The 17,490-nt window shown below is 39.5% G+C and overlaps 1 protein-coding gene across 1 annotated transcript in view; it reads right to left on the bottom strand.

The window, feature by feature from the left end:
• DPYD (dihydropyrimidine dehydrogenase) overlaps positions 1-17,490 on the bottom strand; it is a 372,912-nt gene that overhangs the window by 144,099 nt on the left and 211,323 nt on the right. The window contains exon 15 of the mRNA XM_009333861.1: positions 237-401. Coding sequence (XP_009332136.1) covers positions 237-401 — 165 coding nt within the window. The remainder of the gene's footprint in view (positions 1-236; positions 402-17,490) is intronic.

Below are 17,490 nucleotides of genomic sequence, written 5' to 3'. Positions count from 1 at the left end.
ATCGACCTAACTAAAAAATCATGACCGCGCTCTGTTTGTGTAACAGTCATTTCGCAGAATTTTCTGTCATAAAGATTATTTGGATGGGCTTTTCTGGTTTTTAAATAACACACTTGTACGTCAATAAAGCAATTGGCATTCTATTTAATAAATATTAAATAGGTGAGTTTTCACAGATCTATAAACTGGAGATTCTAAATAAGTATATTGCATCTTTATGAGCGAGTGGTACTTACGTGGTTTGGAAAGTCAGCCTTCAGTTCAGCAATACTTTTACACCAATACGCTGCTGTTTTCTCGCTGATCAGTTCAATGTTCAGAAAAGAGCCCTGGCCTGGGCCGTACATAGGACCTGAAGTAATTCCACGCACAATCCTCGGAGAAACATTGGTTACAATATCCTGCAAAACAGTGAAACCTTTCAGATTGACTTTCTAAAGTGAGGCACGTATCAATGATGTCTATGACATAATAGAAACTTAAACGTATCAGGCGTTTATAAAATGTACTGTTATTATGAGTAAAAACTACAATTATAGGCCAGTTCTCCACATTAGCAGATCCTCTAATTAGATTCTCTACATCAGAGGGGAAAAATGTTTGCTGTGCGTGTGAAATGGTACGATAACTATCAAGAAAATGGCAATATGGGGCACCTATAAACCGCCATACAAAACATCACTTAAACAATGCTTTTGTGTTGGGTAGGGGGCATACAAGACTTTGTGCAAACACCTGTGTAGGCCTCAGTCATGTAACAGCATACATGTGACCTATCCTCCCCAAAGATGACCAAAGTCCACGTCCTACGCGAACAGGTGAAGTGCGAAGAGGTGCTGCCCACCAGCCTCCCCGACGAAAAGTCAGGGTCACAGGTCCAGTCGCCAGCGAAAGTGTGCCAGCGTACCAAACTTCACAAAGGAAACGATATGATCAAGAGAGACCAAAACCAAAACATAAACCCCAAAATACTGAAAATTAAGATCAATATTGTAAAGCACGACGCTTCTGAAGGTCAACGTGAGGTTAGCAAACAATTTTGAAACATACAGTAAACACATAAAATGTTGACTTGTTTAGTAGTCTTAATTAAGCTGCAATGTCACCGTATCTATATTAACAAAGAACTGTAAATTCTGACATTATTTAAAACTAAAGGGAAACATAGATGGCAAAATGTTCCTTCTGCCAATTTCCAATTAAAAATAATTTTGAGTAAAGGTCATTTATTTACAAATGTATCAGAATTATTTGTTTAAGTACCCCTCCTCACCATCTTGTCATTTTTAGTGAGATAACATGAACCTCCATTAGTATATAGCAATTAAGGTCAATTTACATATTTTAATTAAGAATCATCCCATATAAAACAATTAGGGTAATAGGCATACTAACTGGATTTCATAACATTTGGACGTTTTTCCAACTAGATAGACAGGAAACCTTAATTAGCATTAATTAGCACTGATCTGCATATGTTTGATAAGGCATACCCTTGCCACAAAAGATTATTTATTCCCGAATCTGCCAAATGCTGCCATTACAGAGGATAAAGGGACTTTTCTTCACATTGTATGTAAATTTGAGGTAATCTTCATTTGCTTATAAAGTTGAATTACTTATTATACAGTAAATATGCACTAATATTTTATACTGATAGATAATTATACATCCATTTACTTACATAGAAATCTCCCCAGTTCATCTATTTTCAGGCCTAATAAGTCTGGAACACGGACATCACAATAGTCCCTAATTTTCCTATTATATTTTCCCTTCATCACAAAAGCTTCACCTCCCTCTCAACAGTTAAGTTATATTTTCAGAAAAAAATAATTCAGAACATTTTATGAACTTATGCAAATCAAAACCAAACAGCAAAGTACACTCCTCTCACTCCCAAGACAAATTACAAAAATTGCAGTTTATGCAGAAGAACCATTTACATCAGTTTGCTCCGCATTATCCTCTTGAGCGTTTCACTCCTTTTAAATTGCCTCAGAGGAGCTCGTGCTTTGACTTCATCCCCGAAAGCTATTCATATATACAGGCCAGTACCATCACATCATCCAGCATGACAAAACACGCAAAGCCAATGACTTAAACGCTGGCAATACGACCTTACTCCGGCGAGCACAGGGCGCGCGTGGTCGTTTGCCAACAGATATGAGTTACTCTGACTACGCTGCAAGCGACCGTGAGCTTCCTTTTCGCGTGCTCCAAACCAGTCAGAAGCTACGTAGCTACAGTGGCATGGCACCCAGCCTGAGCTAACAGCCCGCCTGTTGGTGGGAATTATTGTTCTTGGGTTCAGTGCAAATTATGATAAGACGCACGTGGTATGATTTCCATTTTGCGGCTGGCTTGTGTACGTGCATATGCCAGACAATGCTTGGAGCCACCTACGGTACTGTTTGTTATCTTACTATGTGCGTGTTTTGTTGTTCTTCCAGTCTCTCTCGTTTTACTACAGGTAAGAATTCAAAGACTGAGATATTACAGCCTAGACTATACCTCTTGCGGGACACTCACAAAGCCTCAGTCTGCTTCCGTGCGAAAACACTCTGAAGTTTTTGTATCTGCTTTGGGTCTCTAGGCAATCTCTTCGCTCTTCTAAGAACAGAACCCCCTGTTTAGACCCTGCCGACTGCTGCCGAATCCCCATGGCTTTTCTTTCCCAGAGCTCAGTCATAGCCGACATCTGAGTGACGATTTCTCTCTCCAGGATCCCACGAAGTTGAATCAGGTAATGCACAGACTTTGCAAATTGCCAAAAAACCAGCCACTCTTCACTTTAGTGACCACAAGAGATACACAGAGCCACATGAAACAGTAAACACACATACATCTCTCTGCCCACATTCCCTCACTCTTGAATTTTCCTTGAGATTTTGGGAGATCCCCTTTGGTGCTCAGGGACCTTCCCCTCCCGTCCCCCGCCAGCAGACAGCTGCTCCTTCGAATGGTGGCTTCCACTGCCTCCCTACTGCCTCTGTGTCACAGGACCCCTCCACTGTGTCTGTGCATCACTTCATCTCTCCTGACCAAGCTGCTTCTGCTTCCAAAAATCCTTCCCAACTTTGAAATCCAAACATTACCACCTGGCTGCTTTGTCTCGGTTCCTCCCGAGGGGGATACGCTGCCCTTATTTAAGATCCCGGTCCTCGTTTGCCTCTCCTAGCTCAGAGTAAGCTAGATGGAGAGAGTCTGTAATGACTGACACGCTGGCACCTCTCCTGTCTCTTGTTAGCACATGACAGCCCCAGACACAAGGAGACTCACAGTTCATGGAAACAAAATGGAATTTATAACTTCTGTGATGATTCAAGGAGTCTGTCTATGTACATACAGAATAAAATCACACAAGTGACAGAAACGAAAATTGTCTCTTTGAGATGAGTGTGAAATACCTACACAGAACTTGCCTTACCATCATCTTCCTCTTCATTCTCATGCCACGTCTACGAAAGCTAAACAGGGAGAGAGGCGAAGGATCTATGGGCTGGGCTTAGCCAACTTCATGTCCTTTGGTCTTAGGCGTGAATTTTACATGGTATCACAGGTTCTTTCACCAAGATGGGCAATTCCGGTGGCTGGCCAATTGTTACCGCTGTCTCCAAAACAGCAGGTAAGGTCAGAGCAGCTGAAACAGCCACAGTGCTCCAGCCCACGGGGTCTGTGACAGACCATCGTCTGGCATTTTAATCGAATACTGATTTTCCCTGTTCGTAGGAACTGTCCGGCCAAATGCTGGCACTCATCATTCCTTTTCTTTTCGGAAACCCCAGCTTTTCCTTTCGTCCCAGCTATGCACGCAACCCTTTCATTGTTAATAAAAATTGTTGTGTGCATAAAAAGCCACAATGGAACTAGAGCAAGAAGCCTGACAGGAAGCACTTCAAGGTTTGAACCTCAAAACTTTTTTGATTCTAAAAAAAGCTGACTGCTACAGAGATGACCTGGCTGATGAGTTGGTCTGGTCCCCGCATGCGGTTGAAAGTAGAGGTCCGCATACAGGAATAAGAGAATGTCCCCAAACTCCAAAACGAATCAAGCATCTTACCTCCCCATGCGATGGAAGCAATAAACAGTCCTTGGGAAAAATAGCACAAAGCTTTCACGTGCTCTGAAGACCAAGGATAGAAGACTTTTAATAAAGAGCAACTAGGGGAGAACAAAGCTTATATCTGACCACACTAGAAGACAAAGCTATGGAAAAAATGACTAAAAAAATCATTGGCAAAGGTAAACAGAACAGCCTATAGAAAATTAATTTGGTTTGTGGGGAAATCTTGCAAATTACTGTAGACTTGGGGATTAGGGAAACTGTATTCAGTACTAGATTACAGCAGAACAACTCGGTTTGGGGGAGTTAATGCGAACAAAGAGAAACAGTCACAACAAATAGAATCAAGGGCCAACTGTGGATCATGAATATTTCAGCTACCGAATTTCTTCTTTTGCCTCAAAAGCTGATTCTTTTCCCCATGAAAGCACAGCAGAAAGAATAGCATAAAACCCTCAAATATATCTAGCTCAGGACATCAGCTAAGAAAGTGGTGCTACACAGATAAAAGCACTGATATCCTGCTGCTTTTTGATTCCCCTTTCCTGCTTATGAACAATTCTGGTATTCTGGTAACTTGAGACCGAGTTAATTTGCATTACACACATATTTCTGTTCCTGTTGATTAATTAATTAACACACTAAAAAAAAAGACCCAAGGCATTGATCAGGCCCCATTTGCTCTAATAATCTCTGAACTCTGCGATCAGATCATTGAATTCTAAACTACTCAAGTCTAATGGGCTGGGAGGTTTGAGACAACATCTTAAAGATAAAGCCCAAACACTCAGCACTTTTTAGTCAGTGAAATTTAAATACAGGTGCAAATCAATTCATCAGCCCATGCCTTACTGTTCACTCTCAAAGTGGTTTTGCTTCACACTGTCCACATTTGCAGTTAATAACTGCCACGGATTTTTGTACTGTAAAAACACAACCATGCTGTTTAAGCTGAGAGAGAGAGAGACCTTTCCGTTTGGGCAGCAGGGACATTTTCAATTTTAAGGGACCCAAAGGGGTGTCCAGCACAGTGTTAGATCATGCCATAAGCACATTCATTGTGTGTTTCTCCTAAACTAATCAGCAGAGAAATAATTCACATTGTGAATATTAACGTTGTCATCTGTAGGCGTGGAAGTTAATGACCCGTAGAAATGAATCAAGCCATTCACCCGTCTCTCAGATTTATTGTTTTAGGGGAATCAAGAAGACAGCTCTTCATTAACTGGGTTCACATTTTTATTTCATAATCATGTCTCCTAGAAACTAAAAAAAAAAAAAAAGTTTTGAGACAAATGTTGTGCAAAGAGGTCAGTTGCAGGAACATTTAAAAACAGTCCCCCCAAAGGTATACCACAGCCTCATGCCTATTCAATTATTGTAGTTATATTAGGCAAATATAATAAAAAGAACCAAAAGGATAAATCTATATGATTTTTCATATCAAAGCTCTGACATGTTTCTACTGATTTGCAGTGTTTGAAGCATTCTTTTTTGCCCATCTTCCCCAAAATATTACAGCTAGGGGTATTTTAATGAACACTTGAAATAATAAAGTTGCTTAAGAGAACACACTGGCATTTCTATTTGGGATATGGAAAGCAAATTCATTAACTGTACCTTTAATTAATATATTAACCTGTTGTATTCACCCCTGAAAGTACAGGTGTTCTGCAAGGTAAATATCTGCAGCACAATTAAGGTTTCGAATAAGATTTTTGGATTTTAAAAGTACAGTTAATGACACTATACCAAGTGTTAACATGTGTTTTCTTCCCTCTGCGAGGCTTCCATGCGATACAGAGAACTTGCCTTGCAGCATCGGCCCCCAAAGTCAATGAAAGTCACTGCATACTTCAAATGAAGCTTTTCTCATCTTTAACTTACGAAAGCAGAAAAGAATTAGTGACCTTTATCAGTTTCTTTTCATTAATATGAGAAAAAGATGTAACACAATGAACAGATTACTACTTTTTTCAAAGTTAATTTGTTTGACCTTTCTTTCTTCTAGGGAGGGAGGGCATTATACTTGCCAAGCGGAGTACGCATCTGTACATTCCCGGGGTTACTACCTACTAAATGTCAATACAAACACCAAGGCAGCCACGCTGGCCTCTTTGTGAAGAAGAGATCTAAATAAATACCTCAGTAAGGCAATTTTAGTCGAGTAGCTCAAAACAGCATTTTTAAAGTTAGTAGACAGTAAACTGCAATGTTAAAAAAAGCCCCAATGTAAGTTTCTACTTTATTCAATATACCATCTTCTTTACTTGAACAACAAAAGACAGTAGCTGAAAAATGCAGGTATTTAAGCGAATTATGATGTACTCCTTTTCCCCAGATTTTCAAAGATGTATCCAAAAGGCTGTAAAGATTTCAAAATCCAGTACGTGTGAAATGTTTTTAGAGCTTATTTTTGAAATGCTTTAATCAACCCCCCAACATCAAGATTCCGTTTTCCCTGCAGTTTCTGCTAATTACAGTGGAACCTGATGTACACTTTCACCTAGGTAAAAATATGGAGGAGAAGGAGACGTCGCCCTTTTCTGCCTAATATCGCAGCAGTTAAAGCATTCTGGAAATCTGGCTCACTGCTGTTTGCACACCCTCATAGATACGAATGGCATCACAGACTTATGTCCTCGTAATTCCCTGCCAACTCTCACTCAAGGTCTTGTGATGATTTGCCTCTTCTGTGACTCAGCTGTCTAGCCAGACTGTGTCTAGTATCACCCCTTCTGGAGTTTTAACCATCCACAAAAGGCAAGTGAAACCTGAGGCAACAATACCACTTCACACAGCACTGTTCCTACACATCCTTTCCGAGTTGTTCCTCACCTTCTCCCCTCCATCAGAGCTGAGACGTGCGACGTCTCCGTAGGGTTCCTCTTCTGAGGCCCAAAGCACTGACTTGCTCTCCTGAATTTCCCCAAGCTCAGCATTTTTTCTGGCTGAGCTTGTCAGGCTCCTTTTAACAGGAAGCTACGTCCACAGCAAGGACCTCTACAAACACAAAACCGTTCCATCAGGTACAACCATGCAGATTAACGATTAACTTCCACGAAGACCTTATCTGCTAGAGTAGGATTTTTACAACATATAGCGAGACTCACTGGCTCGTGGAGCAAGGCAAGTCAATTTGCTCATGATTTCTGGCCAAGGAGGTCTGATGTAGCCACTGGCACCTTCCAGTGCACAAACCACTGTTATTTTACACATGATGCCGCCTGTTGAATTCGTAACACTTGTATTTAGCATTTTATTTTAGTGAGGGAATAGGTCAGACTTTATTCTTCCCATATGAGTACAAAACCTCGGCAGAGTCACTTCCTCACTTTCTTCTTTTCTTTCCCGCAGTGAATACGGGAGCATTTTTTAAAAACTGAAACCACCTTGACAGAAAATCTTACCTCAGAACATCCCACCGTGCAGAAACTGCTCTAACCTCTCCACCACCAGATATGAGCAATTTAGTACCATAAAGACACCTCCTATTTTCCTTGCTTTTGTGAATGAAGTCTAGACCTAGCCCTCTCTTTCCTCTTCATTGCTTTCCTTCTATTGAAGACAGATAGCATACAATGATAAAATGATGTAAAATAATTATTTTTCAAGTTCTCTTACCAAAAGAAGAACTGAATTTAAAAATCTATTATTTCCTCAGCCTTCCAGGATTGTTCACATTGTTGATTTAAAGCATAAGTGTTCTGATCTCTCCACTAGTACAGAACAGATCTTGAAAAAGATCCTTGCTGTTACTTACAAATCACACTTCTTCAGCTTTCACGTACAAGATCTAGCATGCTATAGAGGGGGAAAGGGTACTTTAAAAAACATTCTTATCTGTCTTTGACGGCTCTTTGTCATGTGTTTGCAAAGATGGAAGTACCCAAATCTGTAGGTATCTTATATCCCGAAAGTCTGGAGTACAAACAGTGCTGGTAAATCTTCCTTAATATTCTACTCTACTTCTAGACTGAATAAGCTGAGTTATGCAAACTATTTTTAAAAAGACAGACCATTACCTCATAAATGTTTTTACAACATTAAACTATCCCATTTGTGTTTATTAAACCAGTTTAACACTGCAGCTCCAGCAAGCAAGCTAGCTTTCCAAATCAATAAGTTAGCACAGAAGACTGCAGCCCCATAAGGGAAAAAGCAATGCGTCAGGATTTTGGAGAGAAACTGCTGAAGCGCTCATATTGTGTGAAAGACAAATGACAAGTTAGAGGTTTAGTTACCATGTATTTGATGTTTTTCTATACGGTCTCATTAGTGCTTTAAGATTCAACCATGAGAACGCACGAGAAACTTCAAAATTTACAGGCATTGAATTTAATTTCTACCTAAGCTTTTATCATTGCTGCTTGCTCAGCACACCCCCTTTCTTACTAATGCAATTTTCAGACAGTAGGCCATCACTACCGATAACTTATGATTAAGATAGCAAAACCCCAAGCTCGTTAGATAATCTTACCAGATTAGAGTGTAAAAAAAAATTTGTTTACTCTCTTTACCTTAGAATAATCTTGGGACAACCCCATCCCCATTGCAAGTCAAGTGAAAATGGTTTGCTGCCCTTCTTAAAACAACAGCAGTCCCCCAGTCTCTGTTAATTCATACATGATGGTTTGACTAGAAGCCCTGATTTTATAAACTAAAGCTCCCTGAAGTAAGGAATCAGGAGATTAAAAAACAAGACAAAAGCAATACAAATTATGAGTAAAAGTACAAAAAACTGGAAGAGTAACTATAATGTTTATGCCAAATGTACAAATATGTATTTTCTAGTTGAGTTATATATTTTACAAGAAAATGACGTTTTGATCTTTGTTTACAATTACATTCACTTGAGCAGTTTTTTTTTAAAAAAAACCCTGTTTATAATACAAAGCCATAAATCTTTAAAATTAAAACTTCTAATACTTTTCTTATTTTTGACGTATTTGCTTGTTTTCTAGACATTAGACTGTAAAGACATTTGTACTGTAATTACAAAAGATCATTTTTAAAATGTATTATCTCCTACAGCACTTTGCCTTGACAAACAATTACTAGATATCACATTCAACAGAATACAAAAAGCAATCTTTATCACAAGGTTAAAATTAGTCTTTGAACGAAAGATGCTTTCAAAGCAAATCCAAATTCTCATCAGCTTTATATCAGTTTCTCTGGGAGAGACAGGGAAGCGAGGGAGAGAGAGAGAAGGGAAAGGAAAAAAAAACCTGAAGGACATTTGAAAAATTTCTTACTAATGTTCAGTGTGAGCACACTTTTTATCAGTTTTCTGATAAAGGTGTAAGCAGTTGGACATGATTAAATTTTTTGCTGTCGAACTGCATTGTGGTCAAAAACTATACCCACAGAAGAAGAGAGAAGTAGACTTACAGTTCTTGAGAGAAAGCTGTATTCAGACTTCACATTTGGATTTGTTTTTGCAGTGGATGGTTCTTAGATCTCAGTCTTTTGCTATAGTAAACTACCTAATCGACGAATGGTTCCTTTAGCTCACTGATGAGAAAAATGCTCAGTAATTGTCTCAGAACATTAATTAATTTTCAGTGAGAGGCCACAAGAGCAGAAAATCATGTTTAAACATCCCAGACTTCTGTGAGAAAGAAATCTGAAGCTGATCAGCAGATTTTTCAGGCTTTGGTTGGGGGTTTTTTTGTTGGGTTGATTTTTGGTTTTTTTTTTAGAAACAAATATCATTTCTCTACTCCAAGAGCAAGCTTTCCCAATGTTTGGAAACAAATACCATACAAGCTGTAGCAGAAGAACAAAAAGAAGAGGAAAAGGTACTGTTCAACTAACGAAGAAAATTAGAAATAAGAATAAAGCATGGCAGAGAACACAAAGTAAGAACAGCTAGTAGCAAGCTCTTTAGAAATTTTCTATCCACAACTTTTTGACAAATGACACAATTTCCAACAACAACAATAAAAAATCTGATTTTTCCTTGGCACAAATGGTGGTTTGTCTGAAGGTTTTTAGCTTTCCGTTTAATTAAGCAACCAGAACTTTCGCAGTGCAGCATTTTTTTCTGGACTGTGCTCTGCACCTCCCAGGAGACAACCCCATGAAAAACAGTCACTGATGAAGAAGTCAGCAGCGGATAGTCAACCTTGCCATTTTAATTGAAGCACAGAATTCAAAATACCAAATAAAAAGCGCACCATCTTTAGAACTTTAAGTAACCTCAGCTCCAGGAATACACCTGAAGCTATTCATTGTACTATACGGACGGTACTGGGATCTGCTAAAAAACCAGATCTTTCAGAAATCACTGCTTCAGACTATATGAAGTGAGATGCTTGAGACTATCTACAATGAAACAAAACGCTGTATCGTAACAGCACAGATAACCCCTGAGGTACTGGGATAGAATGTCTTGAAACTGTGTAAAAACTCAGTTTTACTCTCCTACAAGTTATATCTTTGTGTCAACAAAGCATTATTTGTGTAGCTTGGATGAAGTACCTGATGAGCTTTATCGAAAAACCTGTAACTCACTTATGTTTTCTAAAATATTGACAAGGCATTTCTGGATAATAACCCAGAGCAGATGCTCACAAGTGATCGACATGACGAGACTGGATTCTATTACTCTGCTGCAAGCAAAACATTGCAATGCTAATGGTTTGAGGGGGACAGAATGGAATGAAATAGGAGTACATGGATAAATAAAATATCTACGTGGATTGCAGCTTTTGATCTGTATTTAAAGTGAAATTTCTGTGGCATGGCTTCTAAGGACCTGTGTACATTCACAGAAGTGGAAAATTAATGCATAATAATTAAAATATACTAGCCCAGTTTATAATGCTTACCCTTGGGACTCCAGTGCATTTAGACCATAACAACTTAGCTTGCCTTAAGAGATTAATTCTTTTACAGGCATCTACAAATATTAGTCCATTTTCAGCTGTCAGGGAATATCCTCATCAAATCAGTGATCAAAACTTGTTGTGAAATGTACTTAACTGACCAAATAAAGGAGCGGCAATTCTTAAGGCTTCATTCTAGACAAGTACTGTTGAATGGTCCCATGAAATGGGAAGGAAAAGGCAGTTTGAAAAGTATGAGTCTAAGAAAACCAGGCAGGAACCAACATAGATTAAATAAAAAAAACAGGTAAGACCCAGGAAAGAGAAGGAAGAATTAGATGACATGTTTACAGCAGCAAGTTTGGGAGAGTCACTAAAGGAGTTATGCTTACAAGGAGAATACAAAAGGATTCTCTTCTTGTACTTTAAGAGGAGGCCAAACTAACATAGTTTGTCAAACATCATCATCATTAGAGACAAGTCAATGCTTTTTTCCTAATACTGTTTTCTAATTGCTAAACAAAATACTGTAAGATGGCAGTGGGGCAACATCAGTAGCGGCAGTTTCCTAAAGGGACGAACTAAAAGCCAAGACACGTAATGCCGCAGAATGAGGTCCTCTACATAAAAAATGGGAGAGAATTGCAGGTAGTCTCATACTTCTAACAAAATCCCTGACAGAACCAGCAAACAACGAGAAAATGGGTTCTTTAAAGCCCACAACATCTAGGATTTTGCACTCAATGTATAGACAGAGAAATTAAACAAGCAAACAAACAAAAACTCTAACACAGGAATTCCAATGTCTGCTAATTAAGCATGTAACTTCACACTTGAAAAAAGCAAGGAGCTAACTGTTTAAGAGACAATACTACGTGGATTAACAAAGCTCCTGTCAACAACTCCAGACACCTGTACCAAGCTCACTTATTGCCTAATTAAATATTAGCATGTCCTGATAGAATCTGTGGTATAATTTTAATTACTGTTTTCTCATAGGGAAGCCATATAATCAATGTATTTCTAGCTGTTTGTGCTGGCTCTGGCTGGGGTAGAGTTAATTTTCTTCACAGCAGCTGCTATGGGGCTGTGGTTTGGATTTGTGCTGGAAACAGTACGGAGTCAAGGCCTCTTCTGCCTCTCACCCCCCCCCACCAGCGAGCAGGCTGGGGGGGCACAAGGAGTTGGGAGGGGACACGGCCGGGACAGCTGACCCCAACTGACCCAAGGGATATCCCACACCATATGGCGTCATGCTCAGCATGTAAAGCTGGGGGAAGAAGAAGGAAGGGGGGGACGTTCGGAGTGATGGCGTTTGTCTTCCCAAGTCACCGTTAGGATGGAGTGATGGAGCCCTGCTTTCCTGGAGATGGCTGAACACCTGCCTGCCCATGGGAAGGAGTGGAAGAATTCTTTGTTTTGCTTTGCTTGCGCGCACGGCTTTTGCTTTGCCTATTAAACTGTCTTTATCTCAGCCCACGAGTTTTCTCACTTTTACCCCTCCGATTCTCTCCCCCATCCCACTGGGGGGAGTGAGCGAGCGGCTGGGTGGGGCTGAGCTGCCAGCTGGGGTTAAACCACAACACTGTTCCTAGAAGCTGTTCGGTAAAACTCCATGAGTAAATTGTGAACCATCACTAAAATATTTTCGTCCAGATTGCTATAAGTAAATCAAGACTATTATATTCTCCTAGGAGGAGGGGACAACAGATGCTTCCCTTTAAGGGAAGAAAAATATATTTCTTCAATAATCAAGAAGAAAAATCTTTTAACTACAATCCTATTTAAAGAGTTGTTAAAATACTTGCACAAAGAATCAACATCGGGGAGTCACAGAACACCAAAGTTATATTTAAATTTATGTATAATCCAAAATATTTCTATTGCTGGATTAAGTAATTAGGAGGAGAACCACATTACTTCCTTGAAGCATGTATTTAAATTTTCTGCTGGGGACGAATTGCAAATATTGAGGTACGTCTTGTACCTACCTGCAGCATTTTCTTTTTCCATTAGGATTAAGAATGCTTAAATACTATAAACATTGATTAGCATTTGTGTATATTTAGGGGTGAGAAATTCAAGGAAATTATACCCATTCTATTTGGGAAGGTATTTAAATAGCTAGTAGTATAATTTTCAAAGTATCAGTTCTCCAGGTGGCACTACACAATTTCAAGTCATAGATAAAGGGGTGCAGGGAAGGTGGAAGGGTTTCAGTATCCAGGGGAATATTTTTTTTTACATTCCAATGATAATCTATCCATAACGCTGCTTCTTTGATAAACTGAGCTCTTAAATGTTAACTTTGTTTTGAACATACTCCTTTTATCTTTTTCTATGCAAAAGTCCTACTGAAGCCAAAGGGTCTTTTGCACGAGCAGGGATTGCAAGGCTGAGCCACCTACCATTCTCAGACCCTGATTATACATAGATCCGGATAACATAATTGTGGGGAAAAACAAACCATGAAAATATCAGCCCCTATGAATTTTAACTCAGCACTTTAACATCTTGTAAGAGATTCAAACCAATTTTAATTCAGCACTAAACTTTAGACAGGATTTTTAAAAGAGATCTTGATTTTTGCTAGAGGCCTCAGTTACTTTCAAGTCCATGAAATAAAACTAGTATTTGCCTCTTTGTATTGGCTACCAGAATGGGGGGACACATAAGAGTACTGCATGCAAACTGTCAGATTTTATTTTCATAGACATAAAAGTGGTTGAAACAGTATCAGAATAGATTTAAATTAAATAACAAAAACCAAATAATTGACCAAACTCTTTTGAAATTACCTTCCGATGAATCAACTTGCAAGGATTCTCAAATCTTCCACTCTGAACTAAACTATCATCCTGACTTAGTTATCATTTTTGTAATGACTAACAGGTTTTTCCTGACGCCCTGAATCATGGAACGAACTCTGCTAGCATGTTATGATTGATGAGGATGCGGTACAGCTCCGGCAAGAAAGCTGAGACTGAACTTGGGGCATCACGTATACATCCTGGGGAGGGTCTTTGGGAACGCAGATCCTGTGTGGGCTGCGCTCAGGAAGGGTAGAGCCAGCACGTCTGGATCTGCCATCAGTCTCTGAGAGCACTGCGAAGGACTCTTCATCCATCAGTATGTTCATCCATTAGTCATCACAAGAGGCACCACACACAGGTTCCATAATCTAAAGAGAGATTATTTTTTCCTCTCGAGAGCCTCAAAGTGGAGATTTCCAGCCTGTTGGGCTGATTCTAGTTTTCCAGACTGAGCTCTTAATAAATAAACATTCAGTGTTTGCACATGTTTTAACTTCTCTGAAAGACAAGAATCCATGTAGAGAAGTGCTGAAGTGTACATAGAATTTTTATGCCAAAGGACAAGCTCTGATTCCCATCCGCTTGTGGCAGACACAGAGGCCCCAATCTCAGGTCTGGTTTTCCTCCAGGTTCACCTGAAGTTTTCATAGCAGTAGGTTAATCATTGCCTATTAATTTTTTTAAATGCCCAGGATGAACGACGCATTCTGTTGGCTTTTAAAAATCAGCCCTGTGGGACATAAAGCACAAATTTAATAAAGCAAAAAAAGCAAAGTTCATTAAAATATTCTTGTAAGAGCTGAAAGTAGCCATGATACATGGAAATTTCTAGCAAGACAATTCTCCTGTTTACCACTAAGAAAAAAAAATTATTCTGAGCTGGCCATGTTCTTTCTCATTAAATGTATAATAGGTCCCAAACCCCAGCGCTCTTTGGAGTCATTGCTTAGGTCTGTCAGTTAGGTAAATATGCTCATCAGAGGATCTAGCAGGCACACATAGGTAGGGTAGACATGAAGTCCGTTCCCCTTGAAATCAATAGGAAGGTGGTTGTTAGAGACTACAATTGAGTTAGGGCTTCATTTGGGGAATCTGTGGTAAATGCTCCCACTGCTACTGCCACCGGGGTGTAAGAAAGCATACGACGGCTGCGGCTAGATCTCTGGCACTATTAATGGCAGAGCTGAGATGTACTACAAAAGGCTTATGCATGCTCAAAACTGAAATACTAGGAATAAATCTGTCCTCAGCTAGAGAGAGCAGCCTGACCTGCAGGCTCTTCGTTTATTCCAATAGAATATTGATTTAAAACTGGGACAAGGATTCAAAAGCTTTCTGATGCTGAATGTAAAAAGTCATGCACAAAGTTGTATAAGGAGAAATATGGGGTTTTGCCCCACAAGAAATCCTTGATTACAGATAATTGTATTAGTGACAAATAGGACACAGGGAATGTCTTCCCATCCTTCTTCCTACCACAGAACTGTGGAGTTTAAAGCACAGCTCGCTGCAAAACCTCAGTGAGGAACAGGATCAACCTGTTGCTGACACATGCCAGATCACACGACCAGTCTCATGACAAGAGCAATGAAGCCAAGTTTGCTTCAGGGCCAAGGAGAGCCGCATAGCACAGAGGTCCAGCACTCCTCCCTACAGCCATAAATCCTCAGCCAATCTCTCCTCAGCCCAAAGTTGTATCCCCAGGTATGGAGATTAATCTATATCATATAGTCAATGCCCACTTATTGCTGAGGGTGGTGAAACACCGGCACAGGTTGCCCAGAGAGGTGGTGGATGCCCCATCCCTGGAAACATTCCAGGTCAGGTTGGACGGGGCTCTGAGCAACCTGCTCTAGTTGAAGATGTCCCTGCCCGCGGCAGGGGGGTTGGACTAGATGACCTTCAGAGGTCCCTTCCAACCCAAACTGTTCTATGATTCTATGATCTTAATGTGCAAAACAAAAAGTAGATAGGCAGGTATGGATTGCATGTTTCTGCTTTTGGAGGCAGTAGGAATCTGTTTTTTTACATCTCTGCTTATCTTGGACAACCTTCCCCTAGCTAACATTGATTTGTGCAGCCAGTACAGAGCAGGGCAGGCTTCTTTGCTGCACATCTAGGAACAGCAAGGATAAGACCATTATATGCACAGTGATACAGCAGAAAATTTAATCCTCATGGTATTTAAACAGTCTTTTGTAAACTACAATGCAAAACACTGAAGTGCAGTATCCCAAGAATATCGACAAACTTTTTGACAAATTCTTAAGCTACAATCACAGAAACTAGAGTTATTGTAGGAGGGAAACCGATCGGGCATTATATAAGCTTTTTATGCCACACAGGTTTTCATGACTTATCTTCATATATTTGAATTTTATATAAACATATATGCACTGTATATGCATATTTGCAAAATATGTTGCATAATTTTGAATTTGCATAATTCATACTTTAGTGAAACATGCTTTTATTTCGGTACTCTTTAACCCACAGCCTCCTTAAGGGAAAAAAACCTGTCTGTTTTAAATCTGAATCATCCCATTATTCTATGATATTTAGTGCCACCAGTGATAATAACACTTCTTAGCCGGGCCCATTCCTTCAGTTCATTTCATTTTCACAGTTCCCATGAACTCCAGTATGCATTCCAATATGGCTTCACTGCCGGATCTGAGCCTTATTAAAGTAATACCATTTTTACAGGTTTTTTTTCCTGAGAATAGAAGGATGCTGAGAATGGCTAACTTCCTACACGTTGTACGTGTACAACCATCACCAACCCAGCCCTTTGTGAAAGCATTAATAAATGAAGATGAGTGCTGTACTGCAGTTCTTTAAAAGTGACTTCTCTCTCACTGCAGCCGTTCTGCTCTGTAGTAATATAACACAATTTGTTTGTGAAAATATATGCATCTATTTTTTATTTACACATACTGGATTCTATACCATGAACTCGCCTAATTTTAATTACGCATCATTACCTAGCGATACAGATAACAGAGTTCCCCCATCTAAATTGTGAATACTAGCATCTCAAAAGATTTTTTAAGTGAAGATAAGTTACTGCGTTAAAACTAAACGAGCTATTTTTGTCAGTTGATTGGACACTGAGTACACATAATAAATCACCAAGAGCATTGTGTGCTAGTCTACGTGCTAACCTTGAGCTGCAGTTTATCTATTGCCTGCAATTCAGAAGACAATAAGGTATTTTACCCAATCAGCTGATCAGCTGAAGGAACTCAAAAGACTGAAATGGCTTTGAAATACACAGGCTTTTAGATATCAAATTACCTCTGGAACCTTCTACCCAGAAGTAACTCGAACAAACCCCATTTGAAATACAGCTTCAATATTCAAAAAAATCAATAATTTAAACCACAGGTTGAACATTTTTACTGCTTCACTACAGACTGTCGTTTTTTGAAATGAAAATGCTAATGGCACCAAAGGGGAAAGCTCCAGCCAGAAGAGATACATGTGTGCAGGCATGGATTGGCTAGAAATGCTGGTTTGCTTTCCCTCCCCCATTTATGTTTACATAAGATCTCTTAAAATAAACAACTCTCATTTCCATGACTTCAAAAAAAATGGTTTTCTTTGTTGCACTTAATGTTTCCGTCCATGAGAGCTTAGCTATATCAAGACGCCTCACTGTAAATATGCATGCTGAATGCAAATACTACATCCTCAATTATGCTATTAAGTTGCAGTATTTTGAAACAGGCACTAATGTCGTGCTTTTGAATACCAGCTAGCACACCGTGAACTCTTG

The sequence above is a fragment of the Pygoscelis adeliae genome, unplaced genomic scaffold, assembly GCF_000699105.1.
Source record: "Pygoscelis adeliae isolate BGI_AS28 unplaced genomic scaffold, ASM69910v1 Scaffold10, whole genome shotgun sequence".
NCBI lineage: Eukaryota > Metazoa > Chordata > Aves > Sphenisciformes > Spheniscidae > Pygoscelis > Pygoscelis adeliae.
The sequence above is the reverse complement of the archived record's forward strand: the minus strand, read 5'-3'. Positions and strand labels throughout refer to the sequence as shown.